This window comes from Amblyraja radiata, chromosome 37 (assembly GCF_010909765.2).
Source record: "Amblyraja radiata isolate CabotCenter1 chromosome 37, sAmbRad1.1.pri, whole genome shotgun sequence".
Classification (NCBI taxonomy): domain Eukaryota; kingdom Metazoa; phylum Chordata; class Chondrichthyes; order Rajiformes; family Rajidae; genus Amblyraja; species Amblyraja radiata.
Window position 1 is genome coordinate 16,096,141 of NC_045992.1, and position 13,275 is coordinate 16,109,415.

General features: G+C 44.2%; 1 protein-coding gene across 17 annotated transcripts in view; it reads left to right on the plus strand.

Moving 5' to 3' along the window:
* The first annotated feature begins 839 nt into the window (after positions 1–839).
* pax2 (paired box 2) overlaps positions 840–13,275 on the plus strand; it is a 184,341-nt gene continuing 171,905 nt past the window's right edge. For 3 of the 17 annotated variants that reach the window (XM_033012899.1, XM_033012902.1, XM_033012903.1), the window contains exons 1-3: positions 841–1,111; positions 3,961–4,171; positions 8,775–8,990. In XM_033012899.1, coding sequence (XP_032868790.1) covers positions 1,069–1,111; positions 3,961–4,171; positions 8,775–8,990 — 470 coding nt within the window. In that variant the 5' untranslated portion in view covers positions 841–1,068. Of the gene's footprint in view, positions 1,112–3,960; positions 4,172–7,952; positions 8,090–8,774; positions 8,991–13,275 lie in introns of those variants that run through there. The other 14 variants (XM_033012896.1, XM_033012898.1, XM_033012906.1 and 11 more) reach the window with 12 other exon arrangements.

A 13,275-nucleotide genomic window follows, 5' to 3' on the forward strand; every position in this document is an offset into this window, starting at 1 on the left:
GTGTGTGTGTGAATGTATATATATATATATATATATATATATATATGTCCTGGCGAATAGTGCCTCTGGAAGTGGCAGATCACGGGACCTCCTCATTTGGGGTCCAATCTGCGTTGGCGAATCATAAAGTGTTGTAATCTATTGCCTTTGTCTGACAAGTCATCCATCTTTCTAAAGGGGACTGGAGTGGCTGGAATCTGCGCAGGGGTTTTAGACAGAACCACGCAGAGCCCGGGCTTCAGTCTGCACTTCAAAACCTGCAACCAACACCAGCGATTGAAGCAGCCACGCTCCCGGCTCCTCTGCACTCTGCCGGCTCCCTCTACAGAGCGGGCCGATACCTGGTGCAGCCCAGTCGCCTTTGAGGAGAGAGGGAGAGAGACAGAGACAGTGACAGAGACAGAGACAGAGAGAGACAGAGAGAGACAGAGAGAGAGAGAGAGAGTCTCAAGGAAGGATTTGAGGAAAGGAAAAGGTGTAAAGAATTTGCAGAGGACAGTGAACTGACAAACGACGTCCTGTGCGTTCATTCCCCAGTCAGTGCGTGTGTGTGTTTTTTTCCTCCCCCCCCCCCCCCCCCCCCCCCCCCCCCCCCCCCCCAAACAGTCTATAAATGCGAACCTTGGCTTACGGCTGATGTCTGTTTGGTTCACAAACATCACAGAAAAGTGGAAAGACATGCCTACCACCTGTCCAGTTGCCGACCGCTCCCCCATCTCTCCCTACAGTGGGATTTGAGAGAGAGAGAGAGAGACGCCAAGCACTTTACTTTCATTTCAGGACTAGTTATATATATATATATATATATATTTATATTTATATATATTATATATATATATATATATATAACATATAATACATATATATCTATTTGTTTCTCTATCGGCGCGTCGCCACATCTAGAAGGGGAGGGGAAAAAAGAAAGTTTTCTCTCTCTCTCTCTCTTGTTTCTTTTGTTGTTTTCCCCCCTTATTTACAGTCGATGTTTTATCTGCATTAGCGTAAGCGTTTAATTAAAGAGACGAGACGGCGGGATCATCGCCTTTCATTTCTGTGGCGCTGGCCCTAATGGATATACACTGCAAGGCAGACCCCTTCTCGGCTATGCACAGTGAGTAGCCAGTTGATTGTATCTTTTTTCTCTCTCTCCTACCGGCGTTACGGCCGATTTTAAGTAATTATTTGATCCGCGAAAACAAAATCTTAATAAACGCACCTATTTTGTAATTACTACTCGCTGAATGTTGTTGCAACCGAGGTTCACACAACACTGCGAGTGGGATGATATACATATGTAAGCAAGAGGACATTTATTTTGTCAAATGTCACGGTTCTAAATATACATACCTGCTTAGATTGTTTAGATACATTTCAGATAGGTTGCAACAGTGAGTGCATCAGTTGTTGAGATAGCTACACATGCCGTGATGTAGATGTGGCCGTGGGTTGGAGCAAGGCTAGCTTGAGTAAAAACTCACAGGAGTTGTGACCATTGCAAAATGTTTAGTTAACTTTGGTCATCGCCGTGTTACACGGCTTGACACCAAACGGGGAAAGGCTGTTCCCCTTTACTCTACAAATTAACACTTGCCTGTCGCGGCAATATTCCGTTTGGCGCGTTGTTTATATTTTGCTGGGTTTGGCAGGTCTCCTCATTCCGCGCTACTTGTACGGCGTTGGTTAAATCCGACATAATTCGCCTTGAATTTAAAAAAAAAACAAGCGTGTTCCGACCACTCGAATCGCACCAGGTATAATTCTACCCTGCTCTCTTAACCCGGGGGGCAAATATATAATTAGCCGTTTTATACCGCTGTCTAATTTCACCGTTAGCCACGTGTAGGGCCCTCCAACGTTAGAAATATCTTAAACCAACATAATCCATGTTACCGGATTGATGAGAATTCTGTATACAACTGATTTATTTAATATATGTAAGGGCGGACAGAGATTACAGAATCCACACGCATTGCTCCAGAGCCGATTAACGTAAATAACTATCGAAAAAAGATATTAACAAACAAGGCAGAATCATGAAAAAGTACATGTTAAATTATATTTAATATTATCCTCCCCCCCCCCCCCCCCTCCCCCTCTCCAAAAAGGTCCTGGGTAAATATGAAAGGACTTGATAACAGCTATTCCAGCGTAAAAGGTTTTTAAATTATTTATCCTAATCTATCTACGACGATGCACCCTTTAAATAATCCGTAATCTAAGATATCCAAACTATCTTGAATTATTGATGTTGAAGCTGATAGGAGTTTTGCCAGACAGTAACTTCAAACCACATATCTGAGAGTCGAGGATAGCCGCGAATAAACACGTATAGTTAGTAAGTATTTCTCCTGCACTTGTAGGAGCATTGGGTAAGGATAGATTAACAGCCGTCGTTGGTTTTGTTTTAAAAACGCAATTGAGATGGAGGGGGATATGAATAAATGTCATCAGATTAAAAGCAAACGAGTGAGAAGGGGGGGGGGGGGGGGGGGGGGAGAGAACTTAAAACAAATCTGTTCAAGAATCCAGCTTCAAAATCCATATTTATAATCTTCCGACATGGGTCGATTTCAGGGCAATTGGGAGTTTGGTGGAAGTCGTTTTGCATCAATAAGTCACTGCTTGAAGTGCAGGAATTGTGATCGGCCGAAACGCCACCAACACTCCTACACTTACACAAATAACAAACTTCAAAATCACCTCGAACAAGTACATTAGCAGCGAGAGGAGAATCGGTGCGCTGTCTTTATCGCTTCTTGAAGCGACGCCACGCTCTTGTAAATAAACCCGGCGTTTTTTGATATAATTCTTCCTGATCGCTCTTCAGCAGCACACCGGCAATCAATAGCAGGCGCTTTCCACCAATTTGGTGTTTTTTTGTAATAACCTTAGATGAGAAATAACTCGGACTGGCTAAGATGAAAGTATTCTTTACAAAATTTAAATGTACACACTTGGTACACCTAATTACTTGGTGTCGAGTCAAGAAAGCAATGGTCGTTTTTCTGTTCGGGAACGGCGAGGGACATGTGCATTTTCCGCCTCCTCATTTCACGGTGACAGTTTGGGTTTCAATATAATTTTAATTTTTTTTTAATCTGTCGGGTGAAATCGCTAGGTGTTTCACAGAGCAGGGTGAATGGAGGATGGTTTAACAATGACCCTCGAAGCAAAGGGGCAGAGAGACGCACACACACACACACACACATGCATAGAGAATGGGAGAAAGCAGAGAAAAGCAAGAGAGAGAGGGGGGAATTTCCCGCGGGCTCCATGCAGCCCTGGAGGAGGGAATCTGCTGTAATGTGTTTATTTTAGCCAACCTCTTCCCACAGATACCCACGGACCGAATGCCCGTGACCCTCTCTCATACACATACACACCCTCTCACACACGCCATGCATCCCACAGCCGCCCGAGAATAAAATGGAACCTTAAATTCTCCAAACTTTTCAGCAGAGTTTATTTCTTTCAATTAAATGTCGCGTTTTGCTTGTTACACAGCATGCTGAATAACGGCATGAATTAACACGGCCGATTGTTGTATTGTTGTAACCGCGATTGAGTTAAACGCGACACCAGCAGTAATTTTAATTGTGAAGTTTTATGAATTTTTGATTTTTTTTTAAAGGGATATATAAATCAGTAACTGATAACAATATAGTTAAAGGTTGCGTTTTCCTTGCTTTTATATTTAATGTGTTACAATATATAGTCAAATTAATATTAGTGCGTTCGTGACAACATGGATGTAATGTTTTATGCATACTTTCGATTTCTTTTCCCTCGTTATTTTTTTCGATCCCATCCCGTCTCTCCTCTCCTTCTCCCTCTCTCCCCTTTTGTTTTGTTTCGTTTCGTTTTTTTCTTTATTTTGCCATCCCCTCCCTTCTTTCTCCCTCCCCACCCCCTCCCCTCTACCCCCTCCCTCCCCTCCCCCCTTTTTTTGCTCTCTTTCAGGTTGCAGTTCTACCTGGGATGAGTTCAGTTGTGTGTGTTTTGCAGGGCATGGGGGTGTGAATCAGCTGGGAGGAGTGTTTGTGAATGGTAGACCCCTTCCTGACGTGGTGAGGCAGCGTATCGTGGAGCTGGCGCACCAAGGAGTTCGACCCTGCGACATATCCCGGCAACTTCGGGTCAGTCACGGATGTGTCAGCAAGATATTGGGCAGGTGAGGGGTGATATTACCAGCGACCAAAAACAAAAAACGCGGCGGTAAAAACCTTCATAGACACAAAATGCTGGCGTAACTCAACGGGACAGGCAGCATCTCTGGAGAGAAGGAATGGGTGACGTTTCGTCCCGAAACCAGATCCTTCTCTCCAGAGATGCTGCCTGGCCCGTTGAGTCACACCAGCATTTTGTGTCTATGAAGGTGTAAACCAGCATCTGCAGTTCCGTCCTACACAGAAAACCTTAATATCAGCTTCACATCCATATAAGAAGCTTCTTTCCAGAGGCCATTAGGACTGTAAACTCCTATCTCACTAACTCTACTGCTTTTTTTTTTAAATTGCTGTTTGTTTCCCTTTTTCCTTCCGCCCACAATATTTAATATGGAAAAGAATATGTGATTCTGTTCCATTCTGTTGTAGTTTGTTTGGTTGTTTGTTTGATTGTTTTTTTGCACAAAGTCCGCGAGCATTGCCACTTTTCATTTCACTGCACATCTCGTATGTGTATGTGACGAATAAACTTGACTTGACTTGACTTGACTTGATATGTATAAGCTCATACACATATGTTTTCGTCCCCCATCTCGTCTTCCTATTAGTTTTACTGTCGGCCAGTTGTGTTCCACTGTCTGGTATTCAGACATTGCAAATGGCTCGATTATAATCATGTACAGTCTTTCCGCTGACTGGTTAGTTTTTCACTGTACCTCGGTACACGTGACAATAAAAACTAAGCTGAACTGAACCTATCCCACAGCCAACAATGGACCATTGTGAGCTCCACGTTTCCTTGATTACCACTACTTTCTGCATATCTTCCATTCATTTATCCTAAGTACCATCCATGTCTCTCATTCCCCTTCTCCCCTGACTCTCAGTCTGAAGAAGGGCCTCGACCCGAAACGTCACCTATTCCTTCTCTCCTTGTGTGTGTGTGTGTGTGTGTGTGTGTGTGTGTGTGTGTGTGTGTGTGTGCATATATATATATATATATATATATATATATATATATATATGGATGTGTTTAAGAAGGAACTGCAGATGCTGGAAAATCGAAGGTACACAAAAATGCTGGAGAAACTCAGCGGGTGCATCAACATCCATAGATGCTGCTGCACCGACTGAGTTTCTCCAGCATTTTTGTGTACCTTATATATGGATGTCAAGCAGATATTAAGGTTTTCTGTGAACGAAGGAACTGCGGATGCTGGTTTACACCGAAGTTAGACACAAAACAAGAATACGCGAGTTACTCCAGCCTTTTTGTATCTGTTATATATTTATATGTATGGATTGAACTGCAGATGCTAGTTTACACCGAACGCTGAAGTAACTCGGCGGGACAGGCAGCATCTCTGGAGTGGAGGAATAAGTGATGTTTCAGGTCGAGGCCCTTCTTCAGCCTGAGATTCGGGGGAGAGGGAACCGAGAGATATGAAAAGCCACATAGAACAAATGAATGAAGTGTTTTTTTAAAAGCCCGATCACAGCCAGCAACGATGACCAGGGAGAGGTGGAGCCCACAATGGTGTATATAAATATATATACACTCAATCCAATCCGAGAGTTAAAATGTGGGAATTAGGCAGGAGCGGTAACCCCAGGCATAGATTAAACCCCAAACCACGTTTAACCATGAACCGGTTAGTAGTGGTTTCTATATAATTCTTACAGCGTTGTGGTTTCGTTTTTGACAAGAAAACTTCAGTTAGCACAATGAACAAATAAAATCTCAGCCTGACAATAATAGATGGCTTTTCCAGATTATAAAACGCGAGGCCAAATATCCCCCCCCCCCCCCCCCCCCCCCCCCCCACACACACACACACACACACACACACACAAGACAGGCAAAGTGCAAAGTAAACGTGCCCAAGTCTCCAAAGGAGAGGGGGGTCGTGGGATGAGGGGGGGGGGGGGGGGGGGGGGGGGGGAGAGAAGTCAACACCACAGGAGGCGTAAAGCGGGCAAGCACTTCTAACCTAATCCCTCTTTAGTACCAAAACATTTGGCAAACATTTATGATCTGCCATTCTTCATTGTGCGCGCATTTCAGCTTGAAGTAGACCAGGTCGACACTTAACGGAAGGAATCACTTACACGGCACAGAAAGAGGGGAATGCGTTTAGAGTGGGGGGTGGGTGGGGACGCTGAACCGCCCTGGGCAGGGTGACGTGGTTTATGTAGATCGCGGCCGCCGTGTGGGAACAGGTGCAGCTTAGAAGTCACTGTATATCCTCCCTCCTCCTCCCTTCTCAAGCCCTCCGTGAGTGAGTGCAGCCTTTCGATTTGACCCGACAGCTCCCTCCCGACCAAGACTAAAGCGCTTCTCCCTTTATTAAAACACACCATGTACTTCTCGACTAGTTCTGCGATTGGGAAAAAGAAGCTGAACGGGGAGAGAACATGTATTGGACGCAACGGGGAAACCTCCCGTGTGTCGTGGCCAGCATAATTTTATTTTGAAGATAGGCACAAAATGCTGGAGTAACTCAGCAGGACAGGCAGCATCTCTGGAGGGAAGGGAATGGGTGACGTTTCGGTTCGAGACCCTGGTTATTTTATACCAGTCTTTTTTAAACTATTATTTTAACCAGTCTGAAGTGAGCCTAGGTTTGCCTTGTAGACTAACTACTGCAGTACCATTCGCACGCCCCTGACTGAAGGAGAAATCCGGCGCCGATTCCACTAATTAAATTTACAAATTACTGAGTAAATATGATTCGGATTTTGACCATTGTAGAGCAGGCAATATAATTTTATTTTCATTCGCTGTCACTTTAATCGCACGGAGTTGCTTTTAAAGTATAACTATCATTGATCGAGGTGATAACAGAAGATAATTCAAAGTGGAGCATTCAAAAGGTGTAGGGAGGAACTGCAGATGCTGGCTTAAACTGAAGATAGATGCATAAAAAGGGCAAAACGTATCCCTTTACTCCAGAGCTGCTGCCCCGACCCGCTGAGTGGGTTCGCGGTGGGGAGTGGGGGAGACGCGCTGGCCTCAACACCCCGTGTGTAGTTAAACGCGAAAGAAAGAATCAGTCACACCTTACCCATCTGTGCAGTGGGGAAGAAATAATTGCAACGTCCGCCTGATAACGCGGGCTCTTCCGTGTACATTGGGTGGCAAAAACATACATTATCGTTGCGTGTTGGAACACTAGCAGCGTTTCGTGGGGTTTAATCCGACACGCTCACTGATATAAACGGGGCAAGTTAGATACGGTTTCCCGTTGATAGGCGAAATCAAGCGACGCCAAAAAAAGGCGTCGAATCCTATTTAATTTATTTCCCCCGCTTATGAGTTTTAACAGTCTCAACTATCCTTTGCCATTTTAAAAATATATAAAATTGTAAAATAGGTTGGGAGGCCGATTCTATGTGTCAGCGGAGTCGATCAGACTCGGTTGAAACTAAACACACAATTCTTGTTCACACTGTAACATTTGCTCTTGGCTTCAGAGGTGACATCAGATAACACGGCTCGGCTGAAAGTGGCCACCACTAACAGCTAAAACCTTTCAATTCCTACATGTTAAAGGGACAGAGCCGAGGGCACTTGGAAAAAAATCGACTTTTAACACAAATCCCGAGTAATGCTTAAAATCTCTCTTCCTCTAATTTCTTCCTCTTCCCAGTTCCCCTCTTCTATCGATTTCGCTTTTATGGGGGGGGGGGGGGGGGGGGGGGGGGGGGGAAGAGGGCAAAAAAAAAAAAGACATTGTCAAAAAGAGCAGTCGCCCTCCCTCATTCATTAACCACATTTCATCACCAAAGCCAACATTCAGCGCTGCAAGTCTTGCCAAATTTAATATTAATTATGTCCTGGCGAAAATTATTTCTCCATTCAAACCAAAAAAATGGGACGTGCATCCGTGCCCTTAGCTGTCCGGTCCCAGAGAGACGTAATGGTTTGTTTCAGAGTGGAGGGAGGATTGCAACCAGCACAAGTTAACACCATTGCATACATGCATTGATTTATTTGCATTCTCCAGCTCCCTATCTATTTTATGGCGCTGTAAATAACGAGTGAGGCCGACTTTTGCTATCGTTGTCTTACATTTAATTACACGAAAGATGCACCAATTCTGTAATTATACATATATCTGTACATGTATGTCTGCCTTCGTATGTGTATCAGAAATATTTAATATGTAGATATACACACGGCGTACATACGATTCTTACATATAGTTGTAATAAAGGGCCAGTGAATGTATTTTAAACACAAAAAGCTGGAGTAACTGAGCGGGACAGGCAGCAACATCTCTGGAGAGAAAGGATGGGTGACGTTTCGGGTCGAGACCCTTCTTCACACTGAAGAAAGTCAGCCTGTCCCGCTGAGTTACTCCGGCCTTTTGTGTCCATCTTCGGGGTCCGGCAACTTCATTTCCTTCATACCCATTCCTTCTATCCAGAGATGCTGCCCGACCCGCTGAGTTTCTCCAGCATTCTGTGTCTACGGTGTAAACCAGCCTCTGCAGTTCCTTCCCGCGCGGGTTATTTGATTATTGTTTATGGGTCATTACAGCGGAGCCGCTGGGCCTTTTTTTTTATTTTGCTGAAGTTTTACTTGTTATCTTTTTCGTTTCTCTGGCTTGTTTCCCCTATCAGATACTACGAGACGGGCAGCATCAAGCCCGGAGTCATCGGGGGTTCTAAACCCAAAGTTGCCACCCCGAAAGTCGTGGATAAAATAGCCGAGTACAAGCGTCAGAATCCTACCATGTTCGCCTGGGAGATTCGAGACCGGCTGTTGGCCGAGGGGATTTGTGACAACGACAGTGTGCCCAGTGTGAGCTCCATCAACAGGTACGGACCCCTAACCCGGGAGGGGGGGCAGCTATCTGCAGAGGTCCAAGTAGAATTAAGAAGTATTAAGACTCCAATTAAGAAATTAAGACTCCAAAGACGTACAGGTATGTAGGTAAATTGGATTGGTGAATGTAAAAAAAAAATGTCCCTAGTGTGTGTAGGATAGTGTTAATATACGGGGATCGCAGGTGGGCGCGGACCCGGTGGGCCGAGTGGCCTGTTTCCGCGCTGTATCTCTAAACTAAACTAAACTAAACTAAACTAAACGACAACTTTATTATTTTTTATACTAATATTACAGGTATATAAAACGATGGAAACATATCATAACATGGGAATTATTCTAGTACTGCTTAACAATTGGGCCATGTAAACCTAGTTCCATACCAATAGCACATATTGGTTAATCGAGAATTGGGCATATTTCATCAAGAAGGCGAGAGTCAAACGTATAAATCGATTTAATCGTAAAATTGTGTAAGATATTAAATATAACTTTAACATGGCACGCGTTAGATTCCTTCAGCGGACCTTCATTGTAAGTATTCGAACGACACAAATATATTTAACCAACCAAAATCTATTTACGAGTCAAGAGTTAAGAAAGTATCACGATAGTTTAATTATTATAGTGCCATCAATGGAACCATGAAATTCATACTTGCTGCGGCTTAACAGGCCCATAACACGCGAAACCTACAATGAAATATATAATAATCAATAATACAATACATTAATAGTCAGAATTACTAGGTAGTTGGAGCCACAATAGTGCAAACTCGAAGTCTGAGCAATGCAGGGTCCATAGGAAATCACAGTTGAGGTTAGCGTTGGGTAGAGTTCTCTGGGAGAAGCTGGCGTCGACTTTGTTGGGTGGAATGAGGGGCAGGAACTTTCGTAGGGACAAAAAGGGAGGAAATACCTTGACAATGTATTTTTTTTTAAAATCCCAAGTTTGCAATGCGCTGGGCTTCACCGATGCCTGCAGGTGAAACGGGATAGTCTGGCTGTGTGAAGATATTGGCTTTAAACATAAGGCTTCTTCAAATGCTCTAAACCAGTGAAAGGCAGAACCTGGCCACATAATATGTAATGTATTCAGAGTAATCTCGATTTTTGTTTCGTGATCACCAAGGAGTAAATGTAATTCTAAACATGAAATCCTAATGAAAACACACTAAACGCCAGGAATGTCGACTCCCGTCTCATTTCACTTGGGACCGCGGGGAATAAAATAAGGCCATGAATGAAAGGAAAGCGAATCAGACCCGGACGCAATGCCCTTTTGGCCGCTTAATATAATTGCAAATTGGTGCAAATGTAAACTATTAGGGCGGGTCTTTCAGGACATTGATTTAAAGATTGCAAGCTGGCCGGCGGTTGAGAAAATTCTCCCCGATGCTTTGGCGGAGCTGGTAGCTCAAGCGCTGGGAAATAACTGGTCGCTATTCGACAAACCTACGGGCTGAGCGGGGTAGTCTACACGTCGGGCTGTCGAGCTGTCGAAACGTGTCGGAAGAAACTGCAGAGGCCAGTTTAAACCGAAGATAGACACGAAATGCTGGAGTAACTCAGCGGGACAGGCAGCATCTGTGGAGAGAAGGAATGTCCGAAGAAAGGTCTCGACCCGAAACATCACCCATTCCTTCTCTCCAGAGATGCCGCCTGGCCCGGTGAGTTACTCCTGTTTGGGCGGTTGTCACGGATTTTGGGGAAACACGGGCTGGCAAAAGACTCGACTTTTGACAAGAGCCAGCGTTGAAGGCAAGGGGAGGGAAAATCTACAACCGAATTTACAGAGGCAGTTAGTTTTTCGCTTGCGCGCCTGGTAACATCGGAACAAGTCGCTTACATGTACAGTTGAAAATGTAATCTACCCAAAGCAGTCGCCTCCGCTCTGTGCACCTGTCGTAGCCCACTGTCTCTGGACCCCATCCCAGCCCATCTCTTTGCCCTATTCTCGCTCCTTGTACATCTTCGTGTTCCACCTTGCTATTCGCTTCCACTTTCTCTTGCCTCACTTGTATTACACATGTTTTGCACAGATGTTTATCTGTCCGAAATTATCTTGTGGGAAGTCAACATTTTTTGTTTCTGACAGTAAAGGCAATATTCTCCCCCCCCCCCCCCCCCCCCCCCCCCCCCCCGGGTGGTCTTTCAGTTAGTCCCGTCCCCGCATTTCCACACAAATCACCATCTCCTTCCCGGCAAACTGCACCAAACTGCGTCCACCGGTAAATCTATCGGCAACTTTTCAGTTCCCGAAGACCCATTTGGGGAAAAGAAAATGTAAAAGTTACTTTTAAATCCCCCTCATTAATGTCGGACGCTGATGTGTGAGTGATATTTATCCAACTGCAAGGAAGGAATCATAAATAAGGAGCTGGACTAATATATAGAAATACTTAATTGATTATTTATGACCCTTCCAAGTTAATGCAGCAGAATTTTGGGCGCATGGTATTTGGGCATTGAACTATTCACTGTTCATTATTCCCTATAATTAATCCATAAACATCTGAACCGGCTGAAATAGTTGCCTCTTAGCTTTGCTTGGCGCTCTGTTTGGAATTACAGTGGAAAGACTGGTTAAAGGATGGATACGCTGTTAAATAAGCAGAATATAGTGATTTTCCACCTTGGCAATGCCAACACTCTTAAAACAATGACTTGAATTAATACAGCGTTAACGCACTCAAATGTTTTAACTCGTTTGCCACGAGTCACAATTAGGGAACAATAGATTGTTTATCTTTTTGGAAGGTTTTTTTTTCCTGTGTGTGTGTGTACAACTCTCCCAGACTGTCGGAAGTAGAGATTGGATAAATGAATCGCGCCTTGTATCCGATTTCACTTGTAAAAGTGGGAATGCGGGGAGATAAAGACAGTCACAGAATCGTTCATCTTCCCCTAGACTCCAGGTGCCTTTGGCACATCAAGCGACTGTAACATTAAAATCTACAAGTGCACACTTCATACCGCGGCAGCGAAAGAGATCCACCTGTGATTAGACTGAATCAGGTGCAATAGACCCGTTTATTTTTATACAAGAAAACAAAAAACAAAAAATCAAGCATGTGTGTGTTTTGTAGTTTTTGAGCCACTTTTCCAAGCATCTAACAGGTGTTTAAAAGCACATTTTGGCGTTAATATTTGATAGCGCTTGCTTTGATTTTAGATTGGGATTTGCTGTTTAGTGGTCTAATCTCCCCCCCCCCCCTCCCCTCCCGAAACAATCGAGCCTCCAACACTAACCCCCCCCCCCCCTCCCCCACCCCCCCCTTCCTTCCAAAGGTCACCGTTCCATGTTCTCCAGAGGTGCTGTCTGAAGAGTTACTCCAACACTTTGGTCTTTTATTTTTACAAACAAATCAGCATCTGCAGTTCCTTGTGTCTATTGCCCCCTCCGTGTTTTCTGTTGGTTTCGCTATCCCAAGATTCACGGAGCGCCGTTAACATCCCACCAAAAAAACCCAGTTAGAAGACAAATTCTATTGATCCTTATATTATATATATATATATTGACGCCGAAAATCACCGAGCTTTGACATGCATAACGCGTGTGAACATTTATACGGCAATAGGTGCTTTTAAAGATCATTTGTTTTGGGGGGGGGGGGGGGGGGGGGACAAAATGTGTGTGTGGGGGAGAAACGTTGTGGGGAAAGACAGGGTGGCCCTGCTGTAAAAAAACAGCGAGGGAAAGTGAAATCGCACAACCCGTTTGGCAAAAGGGAACTTCTGTGCCTAAAAATCCACTGCATTACCTTTTAATGAGTTCTTCGGAGATCGGGGGCAATAGTTAACGAGATATTTTTGTGTGTGTTTTGTTTTAAAAAAAAAGAGATTGGGAAAATATATATATTTAATGCACCGTGGCCGTCTCGAAGGGGACTCTTGCAACGTACGTGTGTGATACATTCAAAGTGTGGATTAATCCCATTAGAGAGCGAATGTTAAACTTTTCATCTTCAATTAAATTGGAGTGGACTTAAAAGAAATCAAGTTGGGGGGAGGGAGGGAGGGGGGGGGGGGGGGGGCTGGTGTTTATACAAAAGATTAGAATGCGCCAGTACAATTAAATGTATTTCCCCCCCTGTCTTAATGAATAGGCGTTGCGTTGCAATGTTGAGTTTTAATTCAATATACAAGGATTATCTCACATCATTACATTGGCAAGTAAACGTTGTAGTTAAGCTTTCTCTTGGCATGCATTTTTAAAGATTACAACGAGACAAGGCTTGATTCTGCCGGCGCTCTGCGGTCAGGGATAAGAGCACAG